Source organism: Anser cygnoides, chromosome 1, assembly GCF_040182565.1.
Source record: "Anser cygnoides isolate HZ-2024a breed goose chromosome 1, Taihu_goose_T2T_genome, whole genome shotgun sequence".
NCBI lineage: Eukaryota > Metazoa > Chordata > Aves > Anseriformes > Anatidae > Anser > Anser cygnoides.
In genome coordinates, this window is record NC_089873.1 from 208,593,883 (window position 1) to 208,611,869 (window position 17,987).

Sequence of the window (17,987 nt, forward strand, 5' to 3'; positions counted from 1 at the left end):
TTTGACGTTTAGCCCAGCATGCTATGCTGCTCGGTTGTACCGTGTAGGCTAAAAGCCTGCTTTCATTATGACCACTGGGAGAAGAACAAAGTGAGATCACCTTATGGGCAGCATCGGGAATATTTGTCTAACTGCTGAGCTGGAAAAACAGGGAAAAAGGCTGTCTTCCAGGGTCAGGACCTCCGGCTGAAGAGAATCTTCGAGTAATCTGTGCTGTGGGGCTTGTCAGACATCATCCGGATTTTACTCGATCCTGCCATGAATATAGAGAGGAAGGCCTGCGAGTTCTCTGCTTTTTAATGAATTTATCATTATTTGGTTGGAATAACTTTTAACAGTTATATTTGAAGTTTATTTTGAATTTAGTCATAGGATTGATTCTCTTTTTAAGCTCTGGCAAAGAGGCAGAAGGGAATAAAGCGGTGCTTAGTTCTGCTGTGCTGCCTGCAGTGACGAGGCTGTATTTTCAAACGCCAGGCTGGATTCTGATCGGTCATCTTAGAATTAGAATACATACGATAAAATTTCACTCAGCATTGCTTGTTCACTGTGAGGGACTCACGTTTGGCTTGTTCTGTTTTTTTTTTTTTCTCCTCAGAGCCGTGTCAGATTGAAGTGCGGCTGCTGCTGGCCTACAATTCCAACAGGAGCAAGGCGACTGCTAAGGTTCCCAAATCCACCTGGAACGAGAGCGTTGAGGCTCTCCCGCAGCCTGAAAACGGCATAGAGGGGACCATACCTTTCAGCAAACCCGTCAAAGTTTATATAATGCCCAAACCTGCCAGACGGTGAAGAATGTCGCTAAGAGAAATGTATTTAGGGGGTTGTTGGGTTAAAAACGAAACCCATGTGCTGCGTTCCAAGACACCAAACCAGAACAGTGTTACGCTTCTGCTTCGACAAAACGTGTCAGCCAGAAAAGTAAAGCTGCTGAAGAACATCGGTCACTGTTAAGAAGCAGATGGACCGATACAGGAGTTATTCAGACAGTTAAGGAGTTTCGAGGAAATGTTATTTCTGTATTGAATCAACAAAATCAAGACAATTCTCAATCAGCGTTCCAGAAATAATTGCGTTGGCCCAAAACTCCTCAAGGCCTCTAGGTTTTCTGCTGAAGCTATTTACTATGTAAATGCTCAGGCACATAAATCTCTGCTTTTTTATTTTAACAATACTCTGAAACGAAATCAAGGAGGGTTTTTTTGGTTTGGTTTTGTCTAAAATTTATATCTTCGCATCGGTATCTAAATTCTTAGCCAAAAAAAAATAATTCTGAAGCGCTATTGTCCTTGCGTAGGAGGGGCATCTTGAAGTGGGATTGCTGGAGGCTAAACCCTATTCTCCCTCCTGGCCAGCTGTGCTGAAGTTGGTGCGGTTCTGGGGAGGGCACAGGTTGGTGGGGGGGGGTGAGGAGGAACCTGTTGGTGCAAGCAGCAGGACTTGGGTTAGGACATGGATTTTACGTGACAGCAACACAGCAGGGCGTTACCTCTCTCGTTTACGTGAAACGGAGTTGTATATTCATCTGTAGCTCTGAACTGTAATCCCACTCTCCTGTCGCACACTTATATGCCTTCAGAAACAATGCGATTGAATAGCAGGGGTTGAAAAACGATGTAATCCCATGCCACTAAGTCGTACTGAATCTGTTTCTGCGTCCTGGTCTTGGCCTGAACTGGTACTGCGATGGGAAAGCCTGTTTAGTTTTTCCGTTCAGCGGCACTTTTGGCAGTTAAAGCCTGTTTGAGGTGCTGCAGGAGCTGAACACGCTCCCAGTTAGGCAAGAGTTGGGCAGCTTGTCAGCGTTCCCTTAAGCAGCTGCGCTGAGTGCCAGGGAGCCCCTTACCAACGGGACTGGAATCGGAGCTTGTGGTCAGGGAGCCAAACGCGCGGTCCTGTAATCTGCAGCCCCGTTTTTTTGTGACCCTCTGTTCACAGAGGGCCTCGAACCTAAATTTGATATTCCAATTTTAGCAATTTGTAGCAACCTTTGGTGGGATTTTCTAGGAGCACTTAATGTGTGAAACTTTGTAGTGCAGCTGCCAAATGTTACCTGTGTTCATAAATTGTTGTTTTTTTAAAAAAAAGGGGGTGGTAGTGGTGGGGAAGGCTTAGTGCCTAAACGAAGCAGTGAAGAAATTTTTCACTTGTACAGAGATCAAAACCCCTCATGTGCTTTCCTACAATAAAATTGGAAAACCGATTCTAATTTGTTTCTCTTTATTATAAGAGTGAACCTGCGTGGTGTAGCCTAATAAGAGATTACTGGGAGGCTTTCACAATTTTTTTTTAATTATTATTTTGTTTAGGACTGATATGTTGCGGTCTGAAGACTCCTAACCGTAAAACTACTCGGCTGCTGTAGGAATTCTTAAGTTAAACGGGCTTTCTTCATGTTACTGCTCTTACAACCTGTTTTTTGTATCTCACCTTCAGGGCACTGGTTTGAAAACCTCCTGCACGTGTAAAACAGCTGAGTTGTTACTACCTGACTTCTCTTTGGCATCCCCAGCTCCGTTCCGGTGGGCTAGGGTTGATGTCGCTCTTATTACGAAGCTGTGTCCTGGGCAGATACTTGATGAGTCGAACTAGCTCATTACAGATGATTTTCTTCCTCACTTTTACACTTCACCAGTATTTGTGCCGTTTGTCATCCCAATAATTACGACTTCTAATTACGATCGCGTCCATACGCTCCGAGCCACGGCTGGTGCTTTGGGAGGCCGAGCAGGGAGCAGGAGCCGAGGGAACACCTGCTCAGCCCCGCACGCTGCTTCACGCACTGCGAAACTTTCGTGCTCCACCTGGGGCTGCAGATAAACCCTCGGTGTGCCGGTGTTCACCAGCTGTCCAGTAGGAACTCGGCCTCTCCTCCTGCTCCGTGGTTATCGGGGAGTTACGTTTATCATGTGCTCCCAGGCCGCAGGTGATCAGTCGGTTACTCTGTTCTGGACATTTTTTCATTGGCAATATCAAAATCTTGGCATCTTCCTCGTGAGCACTGGGACTGTTTCTGCTATCTTCCTCCCAGATGCTGTGCTTGAGCTCCTTTCATTTAACATAGGAGGCAGAGTTCACACTCATTCTGCATTGCCACTGAGAATCAAGCACTGAAAGGCTTTGGAAAAGCTCCACATCTGTAATTTCAGGTGACTGAAATCACTTGAAAATTTAAGACCACTCGAATGTTTCCAACCTCCTACTAAGAGCTTCCTGTAGCTGGCTTCTCTTCTCGATGCCATCCCAGAGTTCTCTTTCTCTGGCTTCTGCTTTGAATTGGGAGAAATCAGAGGTCCTCCTTTCCTCCGTAGGTTTCATCTCTTCAAGCAGATGACTGATTCATCATCATTTTAGCTGAACTGAAAATTGTTCCGATCATTATGATCTTAAAATTCAATGCCAAGTGCTGTCTTCTTAATGTTGTGATCCTTCCAGGATTCAAGTGTACCTTTGATTTCCCTGTAAGCAGCCTCATAAACGTCCCCTACATATACATGATATATGCAGCTCTGTCTTGTTCACTACAGACTAAGGTTTTACAGTGTATTATCACTCTTGCTGCTGCTTTCTACCTTTTCCCTTTCTATTGAAAATGTCCTTTGTCTTGACCTTGATCTTCCTTTTATTTTTTTAAGTTTACTAATGGCATTTTTCACACCTTATCCTAACATATAGGGAATGTGAAAGGAAATTTGGCTAAAAGGTAAGCATACCAAGGTTTCGTTGTAGATTAAATCTAGATGTTGCCTTTTTCCTCCTACCCCAAGGCTTGAGACGTTCAGGCTTTTCTGCTCTCAGAAATGTCGGACCTGTGCTTGCTGCGGAGCTCTAGGACTGTCATCTCCGAAGCACCTCTAGCACCGACGTTCACCAGCTGTCCTTTCATTTCGGACAGTGTTGGAGTTCTGCACTGCACTAGCCTCAAAGATAATCGGCCTTAGAATGAAAAGAAAAACGAAGGGCTGCGAAGGTAACGCGCATCACTTGTCTCTGTTGAAGAGGGAGCTCAGGGCTTCAGATCACGCGCCCGAGTAAGGAGATTCTGTTCTCTGAGGTGTTAGCAAGTGTCGGAGTGTGGTGTTGTTACACAGCTGTAGCAAGAGAGATTGAGAAATGGTGAAGAGGGGGCAAATAATTTACTGAAATCTAACGGTGTTCAAACCCCTCGCCTCCGCCCCGTGCGTTTTGCCTCGTAGTTAAACAAGGGAAGAGGGTCAAGAAGCTGGCAAAGGCTGACCAACCATGTAAGGGTGGTTTGAAAACACGCCGTCATGTTCACCTTTTCAGATTTAATTGCACGCTGTATTCAAGCCTAGTTTTGCGGGCTTTTAATGGGCAATTCATAACCGGGTCACTTAAGAGCCTTGAAATTAATCGGGCTAATTCTTAGGCCTTTGAAACTGAACACTGCAATTACCAAGTCAGGAACGCTTAAAACAATGCACAGATTTATTCAGAACAAAGTTGATGATTATGAGATGCTAACTCCAACCTGGCGTGGCTTTCATATCTTCGTTTGTATGTGCTTTTAAAAGTAAGCAGGCAGGTACAGTCGCTGCCAGAAGTGCAAAGAAAGACCTCTGAAAGAAGAAAGAACAGGGACTACGTTTAAATTGGGACCATACGATATCACCGTGGGTTCCAGCTCACGGACAGGGATTTCCTCTGCATTCCTGTGCTGCTTGCCCAAGTTCTCAGATCTTTTGACAAAGTCAGAGGTAGAAGCGCTGGTTTTATCTTACTTCACTCGCCTGTGCCAGTTTATTCTGAGGAAGGGGAGCCGTAAACGCTGCCTGCTGTCCCTTAAAAATGCTGCTCGTGGCGCGTTCGGTGCGTATCGGAGCTTTTTTTACGGCCTGCTCCTCCTCGCTGCCAGCTCGTGCGTGCTGCTCCCCGCAGATAAGGGCCGGGGAGCGAAGGGCTCTGCGGCCGGACAGCTGGGCTGGGAGCTGCTGGCCGCCCGCCAGCCGCGGCTCCGCTTTAAGCAGGGCAGGAGCCGGCTGCCTCCTGCGGGCTCCTTGTCCTGGTGGGAGGCAGAGACGCCGGGCACGAGACATCCATTTTGAGCTCCGCTTGGATTTCGATGAATCAGTCCCAGCTGTTTACACCACAGCAACTTCAGGCACCCAGAAGGAAATCGGGCTTTCGGTGGCTGGAGCAGCCCGAGCGGGGCAGAGTTTTGTGGGAACAGCCGCAGCCGACTCGGGCAGCTGAGACGGGAGCGGTGACAGGAGGCAGAGCTGCAAGAGACTCGCAGCAGATTATCTCCTTGTCGACACCGAATTTTTGTGCTGCTGGGAGCAAGACTTAGCAGTTCACCTTTAAAGACAGAAACCCGTTGCCCTGCCCGCCGCAGCACCCTGCTCGAGAAGTGGAATCTCCTGTATCCTGCCGGCTGCACAACGAAAGGAACAATTAGGAGGCCAAATGAAAGGAACAATTAAGAGGCCGTGGCACAAAGGCGGCAGGGCACACCTCTGTGTCACCTGGCACCGTGATGCTGCTCCTGCCTGCGGGAAGGACAAAACCAAACCGGGGTGCCCACCGTATTTATCTCAAATACAGGCTCCGGGTCAAGGAGTTCTGTCGAATGTGGCTTCATCCAAAAAATTACTTCAGTGCCATATGAAAATAAAAAAAAAGCCAACAAACAAGAGCAGTAGGTGAGAGAGAAGGCGTTTGCCTAACTTCTAGCAGCGTAACAGTATTTAATCAACTGGAATCGTCCCCTTTGTAAAAGCCTCTTCCTAATCAAGGCCTTTTTAAGGCCCACAGGATCATGAAATAACACAAATATATCGCTGCTCAAGAGGCAGCCCCTGCTATTAGTTAACATAACACAAATTACATCTTTTACTCCGTGCAGATCGGTAGGAAGTGGCTCCGCTGGCGTTCCCCTGGGATGACTGCAGCCTTCTGGGTCAGTCGTTCGTCTTCTGCTTCGCACAGCAAAAGTTATTCTGAAAAATGTCACAGCACTGCAGCGGCTGAAAAGGAGTTCTTGCTGGTTTAGGTAAGATTTTTACCTCAAATGTAGCTACATGAAAATATCGCTGTAATTAGGAGATCGCAAGATAAAACGTACAAGTACTCACTTTTCCTTCACTTTTACGCCACGTTGTATTTTATCAGATGAAAGGTTTTAAACGGTTAGGAGAGCAAATAAACAGAAAGAGACCACGGTATTTTGTGAAGGGCTATTCTTGGGTCTTGGGAAAGTCACCCAGTTCTCGTTACCAGACTGAGCTTCTCCGCTGCTCCTTGGAGAGCTCCAAGTCCCTCAGAGTTTTATTGTACTTCTGGCAATTTGGCAAACTTAATCTGCCCAGATGAAGACTAAGTGAGCCTAGTGGAAAAACGTAACCTACAGTGGGTAACGTGTAACTGGTAACGTTAATAGAAGCCCACCAAAGAAAAGAAACAGTGGAACAGCAACTAAAAGAGCTTTTAATCCTTTCACTGAAATAGTGCTTGTTGTCGTGATGTGCAAGTAGGAGACACGATGCTCAGTAAGAACCCTAACTTCCACCCCATGCTTGCTGGCAACACCTGCTGACAGCAATTTAGATGAATTCCTACAGACCCACTTTTTCTGCTGCAAGCTAGCTCTGAGACAGAGATTTTGGATCATTTTAAGCAAGTAGGGACTTCTTTAATGCTTGCAAGATAAATATTTCACAACTCAGTACGCACAATGCTGGTAATGGGAAAATTCTTCAAGGCACAGACTTTACGCTTATCCCCTGTAGACTACTTCTTTTACTAGGTTCTAAGTAAAATTTAAAAATACAGTTATACAGTCCTCATTCATCACAGCTCTGCACGACCAATACCCTGACTGAAGTCACCAGCAGGAGGCAGAATTGTACTGGGGTCACCTCTTTTATTTTTGTTTATTTTATCTTATTTATAAGTGATCCTTTATCACCACTTGATTGTACTCATCAGATGTTTTATGACTACGTTGCAGTAGCTAATCATGTAATCCCGGGCCATTTCCTAATAAGAGTACTCACAACTTAATATCTTAATTTAACCCAAAGGTGAAAAGTGACCAGAATACGGTCAGTCTTCAAAAGATCAGGTCAATCTTCAGAACGTATTCAAACGGTTCTGTAATTAAATGAATTCATTAACAACCCCCCTTTGTGAGCACTCGGTTTGTTTAAATCCTGAACTCACAAACTCTCCTTGCACTCCAGATTCCCAGCGTACATTAACGCTTTGGCATGTAAATCCCTGCTGCTGGCTGTAACCTGACGCAGCCGGGAGGCCTGCCCGCGACTTGGCTGAGGTCAGGGCAGGCTCTGAGCCCGCGGTGCTTCAGCATGTCGAATGGAAGACGCCCCCCACCTTGACACCCCGAGCAGCCAGGGCATTGTATTCTTCCACAGCCTTCTCCGTTTGCAAGACCACCACCTCAATCCCGTTTCTCTTGAGATAGTCCACAGTAGACGATGGAACCTCAGGAGGTGAAAGGAAAAAGCAAGGATTAGATACTTCCCTCTTCAAGGCTTGAAGAAAAACTGATGACATTTGCTAGCTGACGCGGTAAAGCATTACGGATAGTAGCCAAACTGATAACGTGCTCAGATATTTCTAAGCTTGAAACCATTTTTTCTCTTTGATAAAGTTACGTGTACGTACACACCTCCCCTCTCTCCTTACCACAGTTTAAAGTGCAGCGTCTTTTTACAAAAGGGAGTAGAAGCTGAGCTAAAGGTAATTAATGTAAGCAAGGTGTTGTTCAGCTCTCCAAAAAGAACTCCTTCTCACGAAGCTCGGCACTTCTGAGCTTTGTGTAGCTAGTTTACCTGCTGCAGTGACACCGCCAGCGCTGGTAACAAGAAGGCCTCATTATCCGAGTCTGTACAGCAGGCTCGTAGCCTAGTCTAAGAGCGGGGGACTAATGGCATCGTAAAAAATCCTCCTTGTTTAAATTGCTTCTGTAGCAGAACGTAAGCCCTTTTACTGTTTGACATTGACACTAACACAGGAGCTCAGATGATGCTTCTTTCGGGAAGAGGGCGACTCCCGGCAGGAGTTCAGTCGTGCTAAGTCAGCAGCCTGATTTTTTTCTCCCCTCTTGGTAAATCATTGTGGATTTTTTTCCCCTAATCAGAAGGGGAGAGAAAAACTCGTCTCGTTTCTGTTTAGCACGGAACAAAAACCTACCTGCAGAGCCTCGCTCATGCCACGGCCGATCACGACGGTTTGCACACCCTTCTTGACAACTTCTTCAAGGTCAGCCGGCTGCACTCCCGGAGAATGCTGAGCGTCAGAGGAAAAAAATAACAGCCTGAGTACTGACAGCATCAACCAGGAGGGCTTCAGCTACGGGTTCTGAACCTGCTCCTCGATTAGCGGCGTAAAGTACCCCACCCAAATGTAACACAACCCCTGCACGCACGCAGCAGATAACAGTGGTAATTTTAGAAGGTATTTTATATGCAGGTGAAGGATGATGGTTAATCAATCGATGGCAGTATTGGCAGTCTTCACTAACCAGTTAGAAATGAATGATGCTTTATACATCCCTAAAACATTTATGACTAACAGCATTTTGTAAATATTAAAAGTGAAATCGATAAATTGCAACATGTTGCTTCTTGTTTTCAAGCGGACAAAACCTTTTTCTAATAAAGATTGAAGCGAGCTCAAGTTTACTCGCTTTAATTATAAGAAAGCTCCTCGAATAATTAGAATGATTAAATCCTTTGCCAAAGAGGACTGAAACATATTGGTTAGTGCCATTTCAGTTCGTGGTTTCCATTTCTGCTCTGCTCTTAATTTTGAGAAAGGAATATTTGAAACCCAACTCCTTTTAAAGAAAAGAGAAGAGCAATAAGAGCACGTTGATTGTGTTTTTAAAGACGTACACTCGCTTACTGCTAGAACCCTGTAAACATACGGATTTGTGCCGTGTAATAGACGAAGATAAACCATTATTAATTACACTAATTCTCCCCCAGTTCCATGGCTCTCTCTATGGCTAAAAGTAAGACGTACGACTTGTGGCTGTACAACCTGTTGGCCACTCCTTGGCGTGCATTATTTTTTTTTAACCCATTAATACTTTTCTCCTCTCCCTGCTCCTTTTTTTGCAGAGGGTAGGATTCGTAAAGAGGACTGGGGCCAGCTTCTCGCATGAAGTAGGTAACGCCCTGTTGGGCTTCTGGAGAATGTTATTTTTCTGGAGATGCCCATAAATCTTTATCCCCTCTACTTCTTGCTCTTCCCCAAAAGCTTACGTTCTTTCAATGAATTAAGGTCAAAGAGCCAGCTTCTGTCATTTCGTTTGCGAGCTTTGTTCCATTAGGTTGCGAGCTTTTCTCTTTGACATCCTTGTGTCCTCTCCTGTTTTTTTTTTTTTTTTTTTTTCTCCTGCCCAGGTTGCCAGCGCTGGTCCTGTAGCCTCCCACAAGGTGTCAGAATTGTTGCCAGCCCTGCCCTGTTCATCATCAACTTGCTGAACGCGGCGAGAGCTTTCCAGTGGAAACCAACACTCCCGAAATTCCAGGTGAGGGAAACCTTCCGTATTAGGGTGCCAGTTCTAGGAGGTGGATTAAATTATCCCACCACGGAGTATTAGGGTTGGATGGGATCTGGGATTTCAGCAGCAGAGAGAGTTCACCTTTACGGTTGCATTCCCTTTAGGTACATTTACAGTTAAAATCCCCACCTCGAACACACAGGTCGCTTCGTTACGCGGAGCTTTCTCAGGCCAAACCGTTGCGAGTACGTGTTTATGATAAAATAGGTGATGCTTTTCCTCTGGGGGTTTTTAAGGTAGGCTCAAGGCTTGGACAAAAAGAACAGGTACGGTTTACTGCAATTACGTTAATTAGCTTGCTGGGGGAAGGTTTGCTGTCATATGATAAGTACTGCTGAGACATTAATGCCGCAGAACAAAAGGATTTGCTGTGGTTACACAAGACGCCCGGATCAGGGGGCTTCCACCTGCTTTGTAGGAAAACAGTATCATCAGAGGAAATATGTAACGTGGAGGAATAACTGTATCATCGCGGTTAATAACACGACAGCGGGAGGGGAGGAGGACGGGCAGCAGCAGTTCTTGCCCGTGTTGTTGCCTGGTCTTCTCCGCGGGACTCCTTTTTTCCCCACTAGCAGGTGGCACGGACATGCTGCCAGCCAGGGAGGCCGCCTTTTATCCCCCAGGGATAAGGTCAGGGGAAACAGTAGTGCTTAGTTCCAGGACCTTGCAGAGCCAGTTGTGCAATTTTTCCCCGACGAAAGAATGGCGTGCCAGGCATCGGTTTGAAAGCAGAAGAGGAAAGGAAGGGATTCGTTTCCAACTGGAGCGCGGGGCACGAGGGGCACTGCTTTATTCCTCAGCCTTAGGGAGCAGCTCCCCCTAGCCCCAGGTAAAACACGCTCAAAGCAAGCACGCTGCAGTCTACGACGAGGAAATGTGCAGAAAATGAGTGAATCCTATGGTTTCCAGTGCTAATTGAATAAACTCCTTTATAATTCTTCTAGAGTAGGAGATGCAGTCTATAAAAGGCTCATTTTAGTCCTGTATTTGTTACTTGCCATTCAGTTTTAAAGACCACCCAACTCCCCCGTGGCTGCCGTAGCAGTAGGAGGGATGGGACTGACCTCCAGGAAGAACTTTAAAAGGATCCTATATAGGAAAACCTAAATAGGTTATTTTTTTCTGCTTACTGATGACGTAGAAAGGATGCCAGAAAACCTGCCCCTCTGAATAATCCAACTCTTTTTTTCTCCCCTGATTTTCATTTAACAGACTCGCCTTTCTTGTTTCAACTGCGTGATTCCTCTGAGGACTTTTACGGACTTAAAGCTTTCGTCTGCCACCTGAAGACATCCCCTGGCTGAAGCTTTAAAAGGAAGGCACGTCCTCCTAAACGCTGTAACCCGAAACAAAGTTTTGAAATGGAAGAATGAAATCAAAATGTGATCTGGAAACTATTGGGGAACGTTTCATACTGCATGCGTTCTGCTCCTCCACTCGTGTGTGCACATAAACTGAGAAAGCGTTACTGTGAAAGCTTGGATTTCTCTTGACAAGCGAAAAAGCGACATCCCCTCCCACCCCGTGCCCTCCAAACGACAAAAAATTCACTTAATCAGGCCACAAATAAAATACTGTTAAAAGGGCTACACGCACAGCTACGCTTTCCTCTGCAAACCACAAAGGTCTTTGTACAGCAGCACCACCTCTTGCTTTGCGCTGTACGCTCTTTGCAGACTGAAATCCGACGGCTTAAGAAATTCTGCTCCCCAGAAGATGGTACAGGAAGCTCCAAACCCAAAGTTCTGCCTCTCGGCTGTGTCAAAACGAACACAGCAGCAACCCGGGAGGGCCCACACGGATACAGCGGGGTCTACGACCCAGTGTGTAGGTCTTTTTAGCTTTGTTTCTTGCTTAGAATATGTGGATTATTATTTTTTTTTTTAGTCAATACAGCTGTCTTAGTGCAAGCCCTATTATAGGACAAATTATCAAATTAGGTTCCCAATGTAATAGGTATAATGCTGCTTCTGAATTTGAAACACCAATACTGTTCCATGTACTTCTGTAGGATTCTGAGAGCAATTACAGGTAAAGTGTAAGGGATACAAAATCGTGCAGGGAATCATTTAGTACATGGCTACAAAGCCAGGTCACTGTGGTTGGCAGCCTGTGAGCTCTTTGTGGAGAAATTGCTGCAACTGATGCTGTATCCGCATACTTCTCCTCAGAAATAAGTCGGAGGAACCCCAGGGAAAGGGACATAAACTAACTGCCTGCATTGTCCTCTGCCAAACGTGTACGGTCAGTTGCTGAGGATTTCTTTTGACTTCCCATAGATTCTTTTCCACCCTACTCAAGACAACTTTTGTTTGCGTGGTCTGAAAAAAGGTTGCTACCAGCCTCTTAGGAAAACTGTATTCTTAACCAAGTCCTGTTCAAAATGCAGGATGGAAAGTCAGAGGCAAACTCACGTTCGTCCCCGTTTCTCGCCAGTCCCAGGTCCGACTTCCTCCCGGCCATACTTTGCAGTCCTTGTAGGTCGTGGAGCAGCCCTTCACCTTCATCTGACCCCAAGAAAGGGAAGCGATTTCAGGGGAAGACATCGCTACGCTGAACCGAAGTCTGGAAAAAAGGATATTTAATGCTTACCATCAGGCTAACATATGTGGCACATTAATAAAAAAACAAAACTGTGTCCTTGCCCCAAGGAGCTGGGAAGAAAACTCTGTTACAGGCAGATTCCGTGTGATTTTGTGACAACAGAATTGAACAAAGGACCAGCAGATTTGTTGAATTACCCGTCCTCTTGGGGCTCTTGTAGGATTCGGAGCAAATCATTTTATATGCTGCATCTGTTAAAGTATCAGGTACTCAACTTTTAAAACAATCACCAGGGGTCAGTTCCCTGAGTATCTTTCCAAATCTGTTTTTTTAATCTTTTCGCTAAATATATAATGAAGAAGATCAAATTTTCCTAAAATATTTGTGGGATGCACTGTTTCCTGGGCCCTCTAAACCACGCTGGGATGTTCACGTTTATTAGTTTGAGATAGTAAATGAGATAAAAACAAAAACAAACAAGCATTAACTTAGCTTTAAGGAAAGGAGAAGACAAATGTTGAACGCGGACTTTAAACTAATGGACTTTCAGAGACCTAAAGGGCTCGAGCCTTCTTCCCCGAGTCACTCCTCAGGGACACCAGATCTCCCAGTGTAATTTCTCAGGACTGTTAAGAACCCAAACAACATCGTTTTTAATGTCTAACCCCAATCTTTACTGCTTCAGTTTAATGATAAATAAATTTTAGTTCCCTTTGGCCTTCCCCTCGGTCATGCTCTCTAAATCTCCGCTTATTTTCTCATTTTTCCCCGACAGCCGGGCGTCAGCAGGCAGGGACGATGCCTTGGGAAGCACCGCTTTGAAAGTTTCCGCCATCGTCGCAGTCCTTCAAGTAACTGCAACCTGATCGCCGCTGTGATTCTGGCACTCGACGGCAAGAGACCAGTCCCGGGGCTGCCTTGGAAATGCTTTGGACTTGCTCGACAGCCAAGATACGCGACTCAGGAGTGACCTTTCTGCTTTCTGCCCTTCCAGTTCAGAGCGAAGAGGATGGTCTGAAGCCTGCACTGCAAAGACAGATGCGGGTTTCTGCAGCAAAAAGAACTCTGCTCCTGGCTGACCCAGAAAACCTCTGGCAAATCCTTCCAGATATCCAAATTATCATCCGTTTCCTTTTTTTAATAATCCAAATTCACCAGGAAAATCGATTGTAGGAACCCTGGTGGTGCTGATTAAGAAAGAAGCCCTCGCAAAACAGAAATCTTTGGATTACCAAGCTTCCAGCCCTCCTGGCAGCCTCCCTTCCCATCTTGCACATGACCAGACAGGACATGAATCTCAGTGCCCTGCTTCAAACGTCGTGTGAAGTAGAAACAGCCTTACTTTGGATTCAGCACAGGACTGAGGCTGCCAGAACTGCTGCTTCCACAGAAGAACAGGGCAATTATTTCTTTCCTGCTCCTTTGTGAAGCTGGTGGCACATGCACCCTGCCAAAGAGGATGCCAGGCAAGCAGCTACGGGGGAGTGAAATTTGCCTGGATTCACATGCTCTGGATTCTCTCCTCACATACCTACAAAGCAATGGATTGACACGCAAAGGGTCATCAGACTGTTATTCCAAAAGTCTGGTGAAGCAAGATTACGGCAGAAGAAATACCTATCGCTAGTCCCAGCAGAGTAAAATCAACCAAAGAGTAAAGGCAGAATCCACTACCCAGAATCTGGCTCTGAAGAATTCAAATAAATTTTCCCTGGGCTAGTTTTGAGTAGAGACTGCAGTGAAGTGAATGGCGGTGAGGTAAATGAACAACAATAAAATTAGGAATATCAGATCTCCCAATCAAAATGGTATTTGCAAGGCTGGGTTAACGCAATCAAACAAGCACAAACTGCAAATAGGATGGCGAATGCATGGCTTAGCTCCATAGCGTCCAGGTTCTGTCATATCTTCTTCCAACAGCACAAAAATAAGTGGCAGGAACTAAGGGACATAAACTCAAAAGCCATAAATGATGATTAGTAGTCTGAAAGCGTTTCCCATAATACTGCCAGAGAATACCAGAAACGTGAGGTTATTTGAATTAGTGAAGGTATCTTAAATTGAAGTGAATAAGAATGATTTTTTTTTTTTACCAGGGACTTTGGACATTCTTCACACAGGGCACGGTCCAATCACTAATCAGCACGGATTGGGAAAATATTTCCCCGACAAACGGGTTGCTTTTTAATTATTCACTATGATATCTGCTGAAACAGAGTGCAAAGTAAGATCAAATGAACTGTATACCACAAACTGTAAACTGGAGTCCAAACGTGCCAGGGAGGTCCAAGAGACAAGGAGCAGAGATGGCTGAGAAATCTGTAAGCAAAGTTACAAAAAACAGGAAATAAAGGAAGCAGAAAAGCTTAAGAGGCAAAATACCAACTTATGCAAGGAGATTGGGCTGAAACAAAAAAAAAAAATGAAGTAATGGCTAGGATGGTGGAGGAAAAAATAAGTGATTAACCTAAAGAAACTTGACATAGAAGTATAGCTGGGCAAGCAGGTGGATTTAGAAACTGGCAATGTTGCTGTCTTCTGTGAAGTTAAACATTTCTGCAAAGTAGCACCTGTCAGAAACAGCTGGAATAAAAAAGGGGACCGAGATAAACACTGTATTGAGAGCTTGCTAAAGGAAATGTTTCATAAAAGCGAAGACACGCCCTGAGGTCAAAGAGGGCAAAAGAGTAAATCAAGGTATCAAAATAAGTATCAAAGTATCGAAATAAGTAAGGTATCAAAAGGCGATGTAGTCTTCCAAAACTAACAGCGAGCAAGATAAGTAGGTAAAAAGTAAGAAACTCCCTTGCATCAAGGCAACTTCACGAGGGCTACAGCAGGTACAAAAGCAGGCGAAGACTTAAAAACCGACAGCAGAAGCGCAAGGGGGAGGGATATGCGAGGTTTAAGAAGTGGGTCAGTCAGGGACTGAGGTAAAGTTGAAAAAAAAAAAACCAGAAAAAAAAAAAACAAATATATTTTGCTGAGGAGCCGCAGGACGGCGCGCAAGGGGAGGTGAGGGCGGGCGGCCAGCTTGTGACAGGAGGGAAGGCAGGGTGCAAGGACACGAGAGAAGCAAGGCTCAAAGCTGCCGGGAGCCAGGCTGGCACCTGGAAATTTATTTCTATTTCTATTTCTCCACAGCCCCCGACCCCCCAACCCCACCTCAGCGCCTCCCTCCCGCCCGTTCCCGCCCCTTCCCCTCACGGCCGGGGCGGCCGTTAACGGCCGGCACGCGCCCGCAACTCACTCACCGCGCGCGACCCCCGCCCGGCCGGAGCAACGAACCCCTCCCTCCCATTGGCCAGCGCCCCCTGCCTGCGCCTCACCTCCACCCTTCCATTGGCCGACCCGCCCGTCCGTCCCCACCCCTGTCCCCGCCCCCTCTATAAATACCCCCGCCCCGCCTTGTTTTCATTCCCGTGCCGCACGCGGCGGCGAGGAGCCGCCCGGCGACGCTCTCTCCCCCTCCCGACCCCCCCCCCCCCCCGCCGCGGTGCACTGTGGGATCGTGGCGGCGCGCGGCTCGGCAGCGCCCCCTCCCTCCCCGCCCCCTCCCCTGCTCCTTCTCCATCCCCGGCCCCAAGATGGCGGCGGCGGCTCCTCCGCCTCCATCGCCGCCTCCCCCTCCCGCCGCCGGCCCGGGCTGCCCGGGTTCCTGGCCTAACTTCGCCGTCGTCTGCTCTTTCCTCGAACGCTACGGGGCTCTGCTGGACCTCCCCGAGCTGCCTTTCCCCGAGCTGGAGCGCGTCCTGCAGGAGCCCGGCGAGCAGGGTGAGCGCCCCCCCCCCCCCCCCCCCCGGCTCCCCTCAGCCTTCTCCCCCCCTCTCCGTTTTCCTTTCCCTCCCTCCGCCGGCTCTGAGGAGGGACGGGGGGGCCGATGGGGGGGGGAGGTTTGTGAGGGGTTTTGAAGTGGGGGGGAACCGGGGCTGGTCCCCCCCCGCCTCCTCCCAGCCCCGGGGGTGGAGCGCGCTGAGGGAGAGGAGGGGCCTGGGATTCCCGGCGTGAAGCCCCGGGGGGGCAGCCAGCCTCCTGCTGTGGCCTTTCCCCTTTCCCCCCTCTCCTCAACGTGGCCTTTTCGGGGTGAGCACTTGGTTGGGGAGGGGGGAAGATTCCTCCCTTCCCCCCCCCCCCCAGTAGAAGGTGGGGGCTCCCCCTCCTCTCCCCCCCCCAATATCGGCTGTGACCCCCACCCCCTCCTTCAGCACCCCTGGGTTTGACTCGTGCAGGGAGATCAGCTTAAATAACTTATTTTTTTGGTCAGCTTAACGCTGGCAGCGGGTCTTCTCCTCCTGTCCCCAGCTGGGGGGCTGCTTCATTGCCCCCCCCCCCCTCAGTGTGTGTGTCCCTTTCTACTTCTCCCCTAAAAGAAGAATAGGTGGGGGGGACACCCAAGGCGATGCCCTCAGCCTCTTTATCTTCCCCCCTCCTTTCTCCCCTGCCTCTGTGGGGCGAGGAATGGGGAAGAAGGAGGGGGGGGGGCACCAGAAGAGCCCCGAGCCCTCCCCAGTGCTGCTATTGTAGGAAATCTCCTCCCCACACACACAGCCAGCCATTGTGCTTGCTCTCCATCCCTCTCCCCTCCTCCCTTCTCTCCCAGCTGGGCAGGGGGCTAAAAGCTTGGCCCTTCTCCTCCCCCCCCCCCCCTCCAGCCCCCCACCACCTGAGCTGGGCGAGGCTGAGGGTGGCTCGGCCACTCCGCCGTTCCCTTGCCAGCTGCTCCTCCTCTCCTCTCCTTTTCCTCTCCTCTCCCTTCAGCAGCAGCAGCAGCAGCAGCGAAGGTTTGCTTGCCAGACTCTCCAATTCCTGTGCGATGGCTGTGGGAGGGCCCCGGGCAGCGGAGCAGCCAGGGGGAGGGCTGCGAGGAGGCGGCAGCAGCAGCAGCAGCCAGGGATCCAGAGGGGAAGGTGCTTGTTGCTCTCGGTCTCTGTCTCGATTATTGCTTTGGTCGTTGCCTCTGCACTCTTGCCACATAGGGAGAGCGCCGGGCTCACGGCGCATGCTCGCCAGGCCCCATAGAAACTTCCTGCTGCTGGAGGAATCCCAGCCCAGGGCTGCTTTTGCTCCCCAAAACCCCTCCTTCCTCCCCTTTTTTCCCCCTCAAATCGACCCCCTCCTCATCGAACCCACCCCGCGGCGTAGGGATTTGGGGGTGAAATCGGCGTGGGGGTGCTTCCTCGCCTCAAGGAAGCCGTCCTTCGCGGGGCGCACGCGTCCTGCCTGACTTCTCGCCAGCTGAAATGTAAGGAGAAAAGCCTTGCGTGCCGCCTCCTCCAGCTCCTAATTCACGTGCAAAGGAAAAGCGAGCCCCGCTAACTCCTAAAAGCTGGGCTACCTGCCTGGAATATCTATCGGTTCCCCCCCCCACGTTCCTGTACCTGGGATGTTACGTAAAAGGATTCGTTTGCCAAAGTCCTGTTGTGTCCAAGTTGTGCAAAACTTCTGAATAAAAGCCGCCGCTGTGCTTAAGTTTGAATTTGTGATGAAAACGCTCCTTTTAAAGTAATGTCTGTAAAGAAAACTAACGCTTTTACCGTGTGACAAAATGTAAACGAGCGTGTAAGAGTGATTTTTTTTTTTTGTGTGGACTGCAGAATAAATTGAAATTCAAGGCTGAGCTAGCGCCCTGTGTTTTAAGTACACGCGTTTGATGAAAATCTGAATTTTCTGCTAACTTTAATTGCGGGGGGGTGGGGGGTGGATATCAATAGGGCGACAACTACGGCACAACTCGTCCCTAAAAAGCTTTTGCGTGACTTGTGCGTTGTGATGTTTGTGTTATGGGCTATTTAGTCACACTCTTCACGTTTCTCTCCCCGTTTGGGGGGCAGGACAGGTTGTTCTCACCGCTGTGCAGCGGCCCCCACAAACGGGGACGCTTTTACCT

At 48.1% G+C, this 17,987-nt stretch overlaps 3 protein-coding genes across 7 annotated transcripts in view; 2 read left to right on the forward strand and 1 right to left on the reverse strand.

Annotated features, from left to right (window-relative positions):
- INTS4 (integrator complex subunit 4) overlaps positions 1–2,203 on the forward strand; it is a 33,638-nt gene extending 31,435 nt beyond the window's left edge. Inside the window, exon 23 of the mRNA XM_048055179.2 lies at positions 599–2,203. Within this exon, the coding sequence (XP_047911136.1) occupies positions 599–792 (194 nt within the window). The 3' untranslated portion in view covers positions 793–2,203. The remainder of the gene's footprint in view (positions 1–598) is intronic.
- Positions 2,204–3,620: 1,417 nt separating this feature from the next.
- On the reverse strand, positions 3,621–17,166 carry AAMDC (adipogenesis associated Mth938 domain containing). 4 transcript variants are annotated; one of them, XM_048055183.2, is made up of 4 exons: positions 16,764–17,166; positions 11,971–12,121; positions 8,176–8,271; positions 3,621–7,464 (listed from the first exon to the last, which is right to left on the reverse strand). In XM_048055183.2, the coding sequence occupies exons 1-4, from the start codon at positions 17,099–17,101 to the stop codon at positions 7,324–7,326; spliced, it is 726 nt and encodes a 241-aa protein (XP_047911140.2). In that variant the 5' UTR covers positions 17,102–17,166; the 3' UTR covers positions 3,621–7,323. The 4 variants fall into 4 exon arrangements, with proteins under 4 accessions (XP_047911140.2, XP_047911141.2, XP_013042819.3 ...); XM_048055184.2 differs by lacking the exon at positions 16,764–17,166 and adding an exon at positions 15,355–15,423; XM_013187365.3 differs by lacking the exon at positions 16,764–17,166 and adding an exon at positions 14,348–15,255.
- Positions 15,645–17,987, forward strand: part of RSF1 (remodeling and spacing factor 1) — a 61,439-nt gene continuing 59,096 nt past the window's right edge. For both annotated transcript variants that reach the window (XM_066989974.1, XM_066989975.1), the window contains exon 1: positions 15,645–15,874. In XM_066989974.1, the coding sequence (XP_066846075.1) occupies positions 15,688–15,874 (187 nt within the window). In that variant the 5' untranslated portion in view covers positions 15,645–15,687. The remainder of the gene's footprint in view (positions 15,875–17,987) is intronic.